General features: G+C 40.5%; 1 protein-coding gene across 1 annotated transcript in view; it reads left to right on the top strand.

The window, feature by feature from the left end:
- Nucleotides 1-14,450, top strand: part of ADIPOR2 (adiponectin receptor 2) — a gene marked incomplete at its 3' end in the record, with an annotated part of 39,974 nt that overhangs the window by 17,907 nt on the left and 7,617 nt on the right. The window contains exon 2 of the mRNA XM_079538223.1: nucleotides 1,527-1,762. Within this exon, the coding sequence (XP_079394349.1) occupies nucleotides 1,595-1,762 (168 nt within the window). The 5' untranslated portion in view covers nucleotides 1,527-1,594. The remainder of the gene's footprint in view (nucleotides 1-1,526; nucleotides 1,763-14,450) is intronic.

The raw sequence follows: 14,450 nt of genomic DNA, 5'->3' as shown, positions 1-14,450 counted from the left end.
GATGAAGGCAGCATGCCATGCTGAGCTCTGACAGCTGAGGTGTGCGCAGGCTCCTCAGTCTGATACCTGCTCCTTAGCAGCTCTTTTCCCTGGAGACTGCTGGGCAGCAGAGGGGAGATAACGTTACAAACTGCTACAGCAAAATTAACTACAGCACATTTGACAGAGCTGAGAATTATCTTGCAGTGATCATATTTAAATGAGATTAATCCCTTAGTTGTAGGGGTTATTTTATTTGTTGGCCTTCTAGAAGTGATATTTTATTGCGAGACCACCAATATCAAACCTTCATCTTACATTTTTAATTTGCCCTCTTACATTATGACAAAGTTAAGCATCTTTTATTGGGTTCTAAAATTCCAGTCTAATTATGCACTCTGGCAAGTTAAGACTTGTTAGATGGGTTATCTTAGTGTTACACATTAGTCACATCTAAGTACTTAAATGCTGCAGGAGCAGAATCAGCCCAAGCGATTATTGGTATGAGACCAGTGGGTTCTCATTCAGAGTGACTCTGCAGTGTCAGTTGAGCACTAATTCGTTCTTCTGGTTCGTGGTACTCGGAGCTCAAAACGCCCTGATTTTGTGCCTCCCGAGACAAGTGATGCCAGATGGGTATCTCTCAGCTTACTGTCCCAGTGACTACTGGGTACTGGTGTACGAGATAAATAGGTAACCAATAGTACTCTTGGATAAAAAGCTCATTAACAAGCTATCATCAGGTAGCGCTTGGACATTTAATTAATCTTTGGCATCTTGAGTTAAATTTGCCCTGCATCCTCTTTGCATTGTTGAAAGTGTAAAATGCAGTTACTTTTCTGTGTGGATAGCCTGGCTTATGGTAATTATCTATGGTAATTATCAATTTTCAGTTGTTGGGATGGAATGAATGGCGTAAAGCTGTTTAGTCTAACTCCTTTTGTAAGGTATGGTACAAACCCGTTGCTAGCAATAATTGTGAACACGCTAAGTTAAGTGATGGTAACAACATGATTGCTGTGTGTACTACTACCCCACTTTCACTTTGCCTAGAGCTAGCTGGTGCTCTGTGTGCTTGCTGCCATCCATGCAGCTGTATCAGTGCTTAATGTTCTAGTGTTAGTGGAGCCCAGGCAATGTGAAATGAGTCTCGTACCCGCAAAACTGATAGCTTTAGAATGTGTGTGACAGGTACTTTAATTATGACTAATATCAACAGCCCAGCATTTCTACTTCGTAAAAATAAAAAAGATTTGTCGGAGCACAGCTGTGCTTCTGTAAATGTACCATGAATTTCTGGGAAGCATTTTCTGTTGTTTTTCACAGACGTGCTTAACTTGTGTTAGAATACAAGCATTAGTGGTCAGAAGATAAGAATTCATTGTTCAGCAGTGTAAAACTATATAGAGATGATTATGTGGAAATTTGGGCACGTGTAAAAGCAATCATCATAGCTGTCTAGCAGCTTTTAGGCATATTCTTCTTCCAGCCAATTCTTATGCTGTTCATTTTAACTTCAGTATAGTTATACAAATCCTGTCTTTCAGAGCCAACGCGTAATCAGCCAAACCAGATCAAGAGGAAGCAGAATATTTGAGAAGGCTCCCAGCATCTCATGAATGAACTAACGGAACTCGATAATGCTGGTTCTCCAGAGCCAGGTCTGCGGCTCAGAAAAGGACACATGTCTGACTCTGCAACAGCACAGACAGCCTTTGAAGAGGACAGCTCTGAGCAGAGGCTTCTTTTAGTGGAGCCACTTCTGTCTTCTGATCAGGAAAATGTAAGTTATCTGTTAGAGTGGCTGAGATAAATGACTTTTTATGTGAATGCTTCATTCACTGGTTGAAATAAGTTCCAGACCTATGAACTGAGATTCTGTGACCATGTTATGCGTGTTAAATAATTGTAATAAAACTAGGAAGATACCAGAAATACTCAGCTGAATGTATGAGGGCTTCATGGAATCACAGAATATCCCAACTTGGAAGGAACTCATAAGGATCACTGAATCCAACTCCTGTTTCCACACGGGACCACCCAAAAATCAGATCATGTGACTGAGAGCATTGTCCAGACGCTTTTTGAACTTCAATGAGCTCAGTGCCATGTCTAATGCCCTGGGAGCCTCTTCCACTGCCTGAAGAGCCTTTTCCTCATATCCAGCCTGGCACTCCCCTGACACAGATCCATGCCAGTCTGTTGGTGTCACTAGAGGCTGGAGATCAGCTTCTGCCCCTCCACTCCTCTACTGAGGAAGCTATAGGCTGTAATGAGGCCTCCTCTCTGTCTCCTTTTCTCTGGGCTGAACAAACCAAGGGACCTCATCTTCTTCTCATACGTCTTCCACTAGTTAAGGCTGAGCATTAGTGACAGGACAAGGAGGAGCAGTTTAAAACTAAAAGAGGGGGAGGTTTAGGTTAGATACTAGGAGAAAATTCTTTGCTCAGAAGATGGTGAAGCCCTGGCACAGGTGCCCAGAGAAGCTGGGGTGCCCAATCCCTGGAGGTGCTTAGAGCCAGGTTGGATGGAGCTCTGGGCAGCCTGAGCTGCTGGGTGGCAGCCCTGCCCATAGCAGGGGTGTTGAAGCTAGGAGGTGATCTTCAAGGCCCCTTCTAACACAAGACATTTTATGATTCTGTGGTAAGTGTAAGTTTAGCAGCTTTTTTTTTCTATTCCTACCTTAAAGAGTAGGGCTTGAAATAATTTGTTCCCTGCTGAGATGTTGCTGAGGTAGAAAGATTTGTTCTGCCACTGACAGTTACAAATAAAAGGAGAAGAAACATTTACTCTAGCTTTATATAATCTGAACCTTGGCTAATTGCTATCCTCTTGGATATTAGGACAGAAAAGTGCTTGCAAACATTCTTACTGGAAGAACAGCTGTCTGGGTTAGACCGAAACTCTCTGCAGTAGTCAATATGCTGTCGCCAATAGTAGACTTGTAAGGAAGAATACAGGGATGGGGAACTGTGTTACTATGCTAGCTTTTAGCAGTTGGTAGTTTGCACATTTCTTGAGATAGTGGCAACATTTTTGAATTTTTGGCATGTGAGTCTTTGTAGAATGTAGGAGCATCCTGTAGAAAGGTATTCCACAGCCTAATTAAGTGTTGTACAAAGGTAGTGTCCAAGCACTGAAGTACCTTCTGGTTAGAGAGTTTCAGAACTGTAATTAGTGCTCCTCTCAGGATATACGCAGCTGAATATCAGGACAGTTAAGTAGAAGGAGCATTCATCTTAGGCTCACTATTAAATTCATAATGATTTTACGAGTGTACTGTATCAGTTTAGTTATGGCAGCTGTACATTTTTTTAGACAGTAGCAAAAACGTGCTGATACTACATAACATAGCCATTAATGGAGGGAGGATGAGCTATTGCTGTAATTGCATTTGCCACAGGTTTTGGTTGTGTGTGGACCACAATAATGATTTGGATGACGTGGTAGCTTGTATTAGTCTGTCTTAACTTTGTTACTGTGAGCACTTACTGCAGTTAGCTTAAGATGTCCTTGTAATTAAAATTGCTCAGAATACTGATGATTGAGAAGCCATGCCAATGATTATATGGTGCAATAACTTCTGCAAGCTGTTCTCAGAATCACGATAAAAGTGAATAAATGCAGTCATCTTCTTTGTATTATGTCATAAAATATGTATAAAATTTTCTACGTGTGTTAGCCAATGGCTGAATTTGCTTAAGGTAGGAAAAAAAATAAGAATAACACTAACAGTTATTTGGAACAGATATAATTTATCTGACTCTGTGTTTGGTGTCAAGTTCTGTAAGGTTTTCATTCTTGTCTCGACTTTCTGATTGAATAATGTGAGTTACTTGAAGATGGAGCAGAGAAAAGTAAAAGCCCAGAACTGATTATGGTTTGTAATTCATTCTGTACTTTTGCTTAGTGAAATACGAAGCATGTATAGAGTATTTTGACGAGTATATATTCAACCAGTTTTCTTTCAAATTTAAAAAAACAAACAAACAAAAAAAAAAAAAAAAAAAAAAAAAACACCAAAACTCTGATTTACTCTCTACCTTTTTCAGGCATTCTTAGCATGCTTTTGCGAAAGTATATGCTGCTTGAATTGTGGTTTACTATGAGTATTTAAGTGTTTTTGTTTGTTGCCTATCTTCTTTCCAGTCTCTTAAAATGCTGCCATAGAATGTTGTTGGTTTTGTTTTCTTTTTTTGCCACTTAGACCAGGCTTTTTTCTTCTGGGACTGCAACGCTTTCTTTGCAAAATGTGGCCTCATATATTCTCATCTTTTCTTCCTTCAGCCCAAAGTTTTATTTCTATTCTGTGATATCACAGTTTTAAAAACAAGAAATCTGAGGGTTTTTTTCCTTCTTAAAAGATTGAATGTGTGATGTTTCAGATGGAGCATCAGCACTCTGCTGTGGAACACTGCAGCGTTAGCTTACTGAATGGTCTTTATGTGGTGACTGCAGTGGTCTAAATAATCTGAAAAAAGACCATGCTGTATGTCTTCCTATGTTGTGTATAAGCCTCAGTACAGCTGTTATTTGGATGCACTGACATGCAAACTAGAATTTAGTTTTTTGCTCTACTGGCTATGTGATGCTCCCTATAGATGTGACTTACTAGTATGTTCAAATGGATGATTTTCTTTTGGTTTTGTTTAGATAACAGTGTAAAAAGGTTTCTGCTCTTCTGTAGATGGCAATAATGCCCAGGCACACAAGCTAAACAAACTTTATAAAAGTGACGCCCACAGTATTTTATTGGCCAAATACTTCCTGCTTCAGTGTAGTTGCAAAAATCTAGTAAACCCTATGCTGGTAAAGAGTGGATGAGAGCTGTATAGGGAAGGTGTACATGCCTAAGAACATCCACTGTATTTTCCTATGCTTTTAAATTGATTTGTTATGACTGATGTTTTACCAGGCAGGCGTATTCTAACAGTTACACTATTTCCCTAAAATTTACTGGGCGTAAGACTTGACTTATATTTCTGTCCTGTTATGAAACTACATTGTTTTTCTTCTGCCTGCGTGCTAACTGTTGATCTTATTAGCCTAGTTATCTCACTGCAGCTTTGTTATTTATAATAAATCTGCCTCAAGCTCTATGAGAATCCCTTACCTCTGCCTGTTTGCATGTTCACTTCCTACATGGGAGGGAACTGTCTGAGCCCAGAAGGGGTACTAGTTATTTGCCTTAACAATTATTTTAGTTGCCCTTCCATAGAAACAAGGTTGGTTTGGGTATTATTCAGAATACTTCACCACGCTTTCCTAAAATAATAGTAAAACAGCTGTATCCCTCTACCAGTGCTATCATCTGCCAGTTACATAGTGATAGTTAGAAGAAGGTGTGGATCACATAAAATTAATATCCGTTACATGTTGAACCTCTTTGTCTTTGATCCCGTAATTCTGTTCTTTCCTGGAGTGCATATATGTTGATAGTCTCAACTGCCTGCATAATTCCAGCAGTGATTGCCCCTAAAGAAATCCTTCTTATTGTGGCTTTCTTAAGCCCATGCAGTCAGACGAGAATGACTTTTGTAACCTGATGAATGAGATCTTTACGCAGCCCTAAAAACCTGTGCTTGACTTTCTCCTTTTTCAGCTTTAATCCCTCAGTGATAGGAGGTGAACAGGAAAACCATCTTCTCTGCCTTCTAGCAGTGAGGCTTTTACATTCCTGGCTGATGCTTCCTTTCATACAGTTGAGCCTTGTGTGGTTGCACTGGGTGGTGCTGAGATGCATCTGTGAAGTGGGGACATATTGCTCTGAATGTTTGGTAACCGGTAGTAAGGGTCTGGGAGGAGTTCCACGTGTCTCTCAAGTCATCTAAGTGGGCAGAAGAAGCCTGGGCAAATACTCGTTGGGATTGCTTCTCAGGGAGCGCGTGTTTTGACTTCAAGTGGAACTCGCTTCCTTCATGGAACTCACGCACCTCTGGCAAATTTAATGGTACCTGCATGTAGCTGCAAGAGACTTTCCAAGGTATGAATACCAAAGTGATGTGAAGGAGAGAGACAGAAGGGGATAACGCAGTTTCCAAGTATAAAAGAAAAGTCTTGAGAGTAATTGGAACGTGAGGAAATAACTTGAGGCATTTAACTTGAGCTCTGGAACTTGCTCAGAGCCTCTGCAGTTCAAGAAGTGACTATGAGTTGTCTACAAAAGTAGACCACAAAAATAGTTTCAGTAGCAACAGCAGTTTGAGTGTAAATTCATGGAAATCTTTAATTTGTCTTTATGATGGATTCTGAGTGGAAAAGTCTCAGGAAGTCTTGCAGGCCAACCGTATGCATTGGGGTTTTAACAGTAATCTTTCTAGAAGTGATATTCTTATATTCTGAACTTCTTTTTTTCTTTGCAAGTTTCTTGATCTGCTTGATTTCATTTAGCTTTAATTTCCATCCAGCATTTTCCCATTGGTACTTGGACTGCTTCTGCGTTTTCTTGCCTTCTGCATTGTACTCCTGGTTTTGTTGTTAGAGATTGTCATCTGAGTGTATGGGAGAAGCTTGGCATAATAGAATTCAAGAGGCCACCAAAACATGTTTATTTTAAAGCATGTTATGTTCAAAATCTGTCCTTCTATAGACTTGTTTGACCTTTTGCATCTCTCCATCTTTTTTTCAGCTCTTGGGAAAGCATGTTACTTCTTTGAAAGCAGACAACTTGGTGTTTTACTTCAGGTCAAAGATCTTAGCATCTGAATTTCTCCTTCAGTTGCTGTTCTAAGCACTGGAAGTAATGCATATCTTTCTCAGATGCCAGTCAGTGAAGCAAGTACTTGAATCTAGTATTGGTCCTGCAAAATGCCCTCTGTTGGGCAGCAAAACACTCTTGGATATACAGAGCAGAGTATCTGCAAGTTTTCCAGTTCAAGCATCAAGCTGAAGACATCTGATGCATCTCTGGAGATGGTTTCCAGGCTCCACTGGTTGGAATTTGGCTGATGCATCCTTCACTGACAGTTACTAATGTGCCTGGATGTTGACAGGCTTTTAGGGCATGAATGTCTGCAGGGGGAAAAAAATACTGTTAACCTAGTCAACCATGAGTAGACAGTCTTCTGCCACGAAGGATGGTAATGTGGGGAACTGCCGTGTCTGTGTGGCTGCCTCTTCTCCCAGAAAGCTTCCATATGAATTATCAAACTGTCTCCTTTCAGTCTGGAGAGCCTTAGCACATTGTGAGGGGAAGCACTGGTGCTCTGCTGGGCTTGCTGCCTGTCTGCTGGGTTTGTGGCTGTTGCTTGCTGCATTGGGTGTTGCAATGAGGCGAGGGAGCGGATTTGTTTGTAGCTTACTGGTACATCTGTTTTCCTGGACAAAGGTTATATTCCACAGCTTTTGCCTTAATTCTCACGGAGATCTTATCTGGCTGACTTGGACAGTAATGAGGGATGCAGCAACCCTTCAGAGCAATATGGAGAAAATAGTGTTGTACTGATGAGTTAGCCTGCATTTCTGCCAACTGCTTTAAATTGCTTGGCTTTGCTCTTCTGATAAGTACAGCAATGTGATTCCAGCGGTTCTTTTTCCTGAGCGCTCTTTTCCATAAGCCCACTGGGATTTTTTTTTCCTCTCTTTTTCTGCTGCCTGGGTTGATAGTAGTGAAGGAGCACAAAATGGCATATGATGTTTTTTTGCTGGCTTTTCTTGGAAGCGCACTGGTAAGAATGCGTGGACACTGATGTCCTCAGTCCATTGTACAGAGCACTGACAGAAAATCAGTAGCTGGTATTACGCCTAGGTTTAATGAGCCCTGTTCATCTGAAGATGTTTAATGAGGGAGCTCGTTCTAATAAGAGTGTGCTTGAAGCCAACATGATTTTTGTCCTAGAACTGTTTGCTAAACAAGTGTTAAATGTTAGCGCTTGTTTTTAATGAGTGCCAGCAAGCGGTCACCCATAACGAGTTGTGTAAAACTGTTTCCAAGTGCTGTATTAAATGGAGTGTAGCTTTTATAGGAAGGTGACCTACAAAGGAAAAATACTCAGCTGCAGGAACCCTCAAGTTCTTAACATTTTGACCAATAGGCTGCAAGGGTCTTTGGCACAGAGCTAATGAAAGACGTTTTTGGTTCTGTGACAGCAAAAACAGCTCTGCACACCCTGCATAGAGGGTTAGTTGGCCTTTTGGAAACTCTGGTATGTACATGTTTATAACCCTGCCAGAGAGACCCTTAAGAGAATGCGAACTCTTAGTGACAAAACTGTTTTAAAATAACCCAGTATGTGCAGAAGTTAAGGGAAGGCCAGGAGAAGTGCCCTGCTTTTCCAGTTAATTACTTACAATCTAAAGGACATAAGCTGATGAAATTCTGAAAAATGTATAACAGGCTTTTGGGAGAAAGTGCGTGGTACCACCTATCACTGCTTTCTCCTTGCAAAATGCACACTGGTAAAAGGTCAGTTGACAGAATGGGTACATAGGAATTGCTGAAGAAGGGGATCTGACTAACTGAAAAGAATGTTACAGGACTGCAGTCAGGAAAAAATAGCATTTTTATATTACAGCCTTCAACATATTTTGGCCATTATACTGCATGCTCTCGAGTTACTGAATCTGGCACATTGCCCCAAGAAACATTAAATTACTTGAATGTCATGTTAAACACTATTAATCATTCATCTGATGAGATCAAGATAAACAAGAGCAAGAGAGCTCCAAGTTCACGTCTAGACTTTGTGACTTCAGTTTAATATAGTGGATAACGGCGGTATTGTGAATGAGGCGATGTATGTCTTCTAACCGGTATTGTAGGAAGAGAATTGTACGTAAGTATGGGTTGCATAGTGTCCTGTAACTTACTGTTAATCAAGGCACTTGATTTTTTTCTGAGTTATCTTGCCCATGGTACAATGGTGCGTTCATATTGAGGCAGAGTTCTGTCTGGACGCAGGTCAAGAGGAGAACAGAACGGGGAACATCTTTTATCAGCTGAAGGAAGCAACAAGAACTATAGAACGCACTCAGACAGAATTGTATTTAGAAGATTCCTGTGATAGTAGTTTTAAGGCACCAGCAACCTGTCAACAATGAACTGAGATCAGAAACAGAGTCTTGACAGTTAAGGTTTCATTAGCTCCCGATCTTAATAATACGTAGGTATCTGTATGGCCCTCAAGTAATTGAGCAGTGAGTGTCCAAAAAGAAACCCTGACACGGGGAAGTTGTGCCCCTTTAAGGGTTTAGGTGATGTGTACTGCAGTTATTGGTGTTGCTGGTTATTATGTGCACTTCTGTACACTTGTGTGTACTTCTGCATCAAATTCTGTGGATGCGACTGGTGAAAACTACTGTACTTCTGGACGTGCAGTTCTGAAAATTGCTGGGAGTTTGGGGAAAACAGCAGCCTGAGGAAGCAGGTATTAGTTACATGTGGATTACAGAAAGCTAAACCAAGTCCTTATGTTCCTTTCAGTACAGAATGAGGGACTGGAAATAATCTGGTGACCAGCAGAAATGTATTGAACTGAAATTTGCTCACAAATGTGGTGAACAGAAGGTATTCTGTTGTGAACCTTGGTAAAAATGGGAGCTGCTGCTCCTGATGTTGCTGTTGCACTAATTTGAGCTCCTTCAATCTCTTGGTTATACGATGCAACATGATTATCTAACAGAGTTTGCCTAACAAAACTGTGAGCAACTTCTGCCAGGTTACCATTGGATCTGCTAATCAACCTGAGGGTCAGAAGTGCCAGAAGCACTTTACTAAAAGGTTGAGAGGATGAGAAGTGGATCACTTCTGATAAAATAAAGCTTTTAAGGTTGATTTAAGTCTGACTTGCTTCAGTTTGCACCTTCTAATGAGCAGATAGCATTTTTCTAGCAAAATTGTAGTCTATAAGTGAAAAAGAGCTTGCTTGTCACCTGGGTGAGGTAATAGTCACACAAACTGTCAAGCTTTCAGTAAGTCTTTAAACTGATGTAAAGAAAAATTATCTGTACTTTTGTTACTTGCAGTCTGCAGAACCCATCTTTCTCAAAAGCAGGTAAGGAGTTTCTGGAATATTATTCTGCTCTTGGAGCTTGGCTTCTGGCAGACTTTCCCATGAGGACTGTATCAACAAATAGGGCATCTGATTCAAGGTGAGGCTGGATCTGGCCCTGGGCAACCTAATCTAGCTGTGATGTCCCTGGTCGTTGCAGGGGAGTTGACGAGGTGGCCTTTAAAAGTCCCTTTGAACTCTAGGGATTCTATGATCTGCTGACAGATACAAAGGGGGCAGAATAAAAATTGTTACCCTCTCTATGAGAAGGGTGAGCTGTAGTAGCCAAGAAGTATATTGATTTTGTCAGAGCAGGTTTTGCTGTGGTTTTGTCTGTAGCAAGGTCTTTGGCTATGTGATCTGATTTTTATTTTATTTTTTTTCTTTTTGGATGGTGTTCAGACAACAGACTTTTGTACTTCACGTAAACTTTTCTAAAAAGTTCTCTGCTGTTGCTATAAAATGATAAGATTTAATGTGAAGGTAAACTAACTTCATGAGGGTAATTGGACTCTGAGAGGTTTCCTGCTCTTATTTGCTCGTATTCTATGTCTTGGTTTTGGCATTAAGCTTTTTCCATCCTTACCAAAATAGACTCTGAAATTCCTGTTTTGAAGATGGCCTGTCTGTGGATGTGCGTTGACCAGAACTCCAAACAAAGTGGTATAATCAAGTCTGTTTCTTACCTCTCACTTTTGCCTTCTTGTCTGTCACTGCTATCATGAAAGAAGCTGGAAGACTTCCCAAAATGAAGTGCATGAGGATGAACCAGTGAAACCTTTTTTTTCCAACCGTTGTCACTTGTGCCTTCAGGTTTAGCTTACCCTCTGGTACAACTTAACTCGGGATGCATTTATGCTTCTGTTACATAATTGATGTAACACTGGATACTGTTTGCCTGTAGTTTAATCCTTTACGAATCTGCAAAGGTGATATTGTTCAACATTTCCATAGACATAAACATCCAGATGCTTAAGTGTAGTGTGGAGTCTTAAGTATTCAGGAACCACGATTTCTGATTTGCATGAAAGACTGATTCTAGGCATTGCTACTCTGTACAGCAGGAGAGTGACAGCTGGCGATTGCAACAAGCTTGCTTGTTACAAGTGATTGAGGAGGGTTTTTATTTCAAAATCAAACATTTCCAAATGCCTTAAGGACTTCAGAGTCTTCAGTTTCAGTGTTGAAAACTTGAGATCACTCTTGCAAGGAAAGTTGAATGAGTTAGGCAATGCAGAATAAATAAGAACAAAGAACATCTGAAATGTTAGTCAAATAGAAATCTTCTTAGCCAGTAATCTGGAAAGTACAAGGCAAAAACAGTCCTGGAAGTACTTGGTTCAGGATGTACCGTATTGCACTAACAACAGTTTCATTTGGGACTCTTGTTTTTTTGGGTTTGTTTTGGTGGGTTTTTTTTGTTTTGTTTTGTTTTTTTGCAGGGTGTTGAGCAAGAGGGATTGTTTGCCCATTGTTTTCCAGTTTTAGAATGTGATTCTGTGGCAGAATTTGGAAATAGTAGAGAAAGGGTCCTGAAGCGCACGCTTGTTTATGTTGTATCTTTTATATGGTCAGCTAAAGAAGAGAAAATCTTGGAATCTGAAGACAGAGGAGCTTACCACACTGGATGGTTTACCATGTGCCTTCTGAACAGAAAGGTGTGGTTTTTGTTCAGTCATTATCTGAAGAGTTGAAGGTCAGTAGTCTCCTACAGATTTCCAAATGAAAACTGGTGTTGTTGTTGCACTCCAGATATACATTTCGAGCTTCCAAAAAGCAGTTTACTGTCCTTTCTAATAGAACATGGGGTGAAGGAGTTGAGAGAGGACAGATATTCCAGAACAGACCTCATTTTTCGTCCTTATGGAGAAAAAAGGACTAAGAAGCTGAGCTTTAGTTTTTTCCTTGAACGCTAATTTTGCAGCTTAATGGGCAGGAAGGAGATAGTAAAATCAATTCCATTTTCTGGCAGTAATCTGGACTGTGTTTGTGTATATATATGTGTGTATATATATATGATATGAATTCCTTTTTATCACTAAAAAGCTCACTAAAGATTTGTTTGTAGGCACATTGCCAAAATGCAAAGATTTTGGACTAGTTCATAAATAACTGTGCTCTTCGAGCTTTACAGTCTGTTCAAATTAAGCCTTCCCATCATTCTAGAAATGGGAGTATGTGGAGAGGGGGAAATGAACGTTTTTTGGCTTTGAGTCACTGGACAGACTGCAATGAATACGGGCTTTGATTCAGTAAGAGAAGGGACATTTTTCCTTCTGTCTGCCTGGTTTTGTAAACTGATGATTACTAACTTGATCACCCCGTTCCAGCTGGTCCTTATATGCTGCTGGGGGAGAGAATTGTAGGGTAGGTTAAAGGTGTAGCAGTACTTCTTACATACCAGCCTTGCTTTTCTGTAAGGCATGTCCTTGGAATCTCAAGTTTTCTTTAGTTTTGTAGAATCACTGAATGGTTTGTGTTGGAAGGGACCTTTAAGATCATCTAATTCCAACCCCCCTGCTATAGGCAGGGACACCTCCCTCTAGACCAGGTTGCTCAAAGCTCCATCCAGCCTGGCTTTGAATGCTTCCAGGGAGGGGGCATCCACAGCCTCACTGGGCAGCCTGTTCCAGTGTCTCACCACCCTCACAGTAAAGAATTTCTTCCTGATAACTTGTTGAAGTCTACCCCCTTTCAGTTTAAAACCTTTTCCTCTCATCCTGTCGCTACCTGCCCCTATAAAAATTTCCTCCCCAGGTTTTCTGCAGGCCCTCTTCAGCTACTGGAAGGCTGCTATGTTTCCTTGAGCTTTCCCTTCCCTAGTCTGAAGAGCCCTAGATTTTTCTGAGATTTTCTAAGATTCTGCAGGCTCTCATAATGAGCATCTCTTCTAGACCTTCAGTGAATTATTTATAATATTGGAAACTGAGAAGCCTAACAGGAGAGAGATCCATTAGTAGAGAAGGTCAGCAAAACTAACAGTGAGGGAAATGTCTGTGAATTTTGTTGAGTCAGAATGAAACAATTTTTTTTTTTATTATAGCACTTTCCAGACCCGCAGAACACATACCTATTTTAGAATAATTTTAAACCTATTTACAATTACATTGCCTGAAGCCTTTTTCATTGGAATGAATGGGAAATTGAGGCTGTGAGAGTTTATCTAATGCTGCTCTAAGATTTGCCTGTAGGCAATCAATACTTGTATCAAACATTTGATATAAAATAAGCAGTTGCTGTCCAGACTTGTTCAGAGGTGCTGTAGACTGGAATGGTAAATGAAGGTGAGTAAACCCTACAAATGATATGAGTTATGTGAGAAGATTTCAGTCAATTGAATTGTTCTATTGTGGATGAATGTGAGGTCATACGTAGTGTACAAAGGTTGTATACTGTGCATTGGATGAATGTGAGGTCATACGTAGTGTACAAAGGTTGTATACTGTGCATTGGATAGCAGAGAACTGTGTTGTGGATGAACGAAATTGGGTTGAGGATGATGTGGTGAGGGGGACCTTTGAAAAAAAGCGACTTCTAGTGGCAACTGCACACATTGGGTGGATGAACAAGCACTAATGTGTCATTCCTTCCTTGGGAGGCCAGAGTGAAATAAAGTTGGGGCATCTAGGTGAATGTTCTTCAAATCTAGAAAAGCTCCTTGTATTTATTTAAAAAATGAAACGCTTAAGCAGCTTGTTCAGTTTACTTGTTGATGGGACTAATGAAGAAGGCCTTACCCGAAGGAGAGTTGTAACGTGTGATCTGCACAGCAAGATCTTCCTTCTTTACTCAAAACCTAGGACACTGACTTGAACGTTACTGGTACTAATTCATGAATGAATTACAGAAAGTTATATGCTAGATTCCCAGTCACTTTAGACTGATTCAGTGATAACTAAACACTGATCTCGGTATGAGAAAAAGGAGAATGTGTTGTAGCTTGTGGTATTGAGGAGGCCAGTCATCATCCTGGCTTTCTTGTGGGGCTTTTCTTGACTTGGTCATGAGATGAGGCAGCTTCCTACATCAAGCTTGAGCCATACAGAAGATTCATTCTCCCCTCTTTAGCTTTCTCAGGCTTGTTTATCTTGGAATCTGGAGTATTGAATGGAGTCTCTGGGCTATGAGCATTGTAGTGAGTAAACTTGTAAAGCTCTTTTTGTTTCTCCATCTGCCCCTTTTTCTTCCCCTAAAATGAAGAACTGTAGTGTGCGCTGTGACATGGAGATGGTGCTCGTGAAGTGAGCACAGGGTAGAAAACTACCAAACCTGCTAACTTTTCCCTATGTATTTATTAGTGACAAGTATCAACTGACTGCCCAGGCTCAGTAGTTTTGTTTGTTTGTTCTCACAATTCTTCTGGCTTCTACTGGGGATGTGGATGATGGATATTTTTCTCTTAATCTTGCTTAAGGCTTTGATGGCAGTTACTGCTTTTATTTGATTAATGTGCTTTTGTCCAACTAAAAGAAGTTGCGTACT

The sequence above is a fragment of the Tetrao urogallus genome, assembly GCF_951394365.1.
Source record: "Tetrao urogallus genome assembly, chromosome: 1".
Lineage (NCBI taxonomy): Eukaryota > Metazoa > Chordata > Aves > Galliformes > Phasianidae > Tetrao > Tetrao urogallus.
The sequence above is the reverse complement of the archived record's forward strand: the minus strand, read 5'-3'. Positions and strand labels throughout refer to the sequence as shown.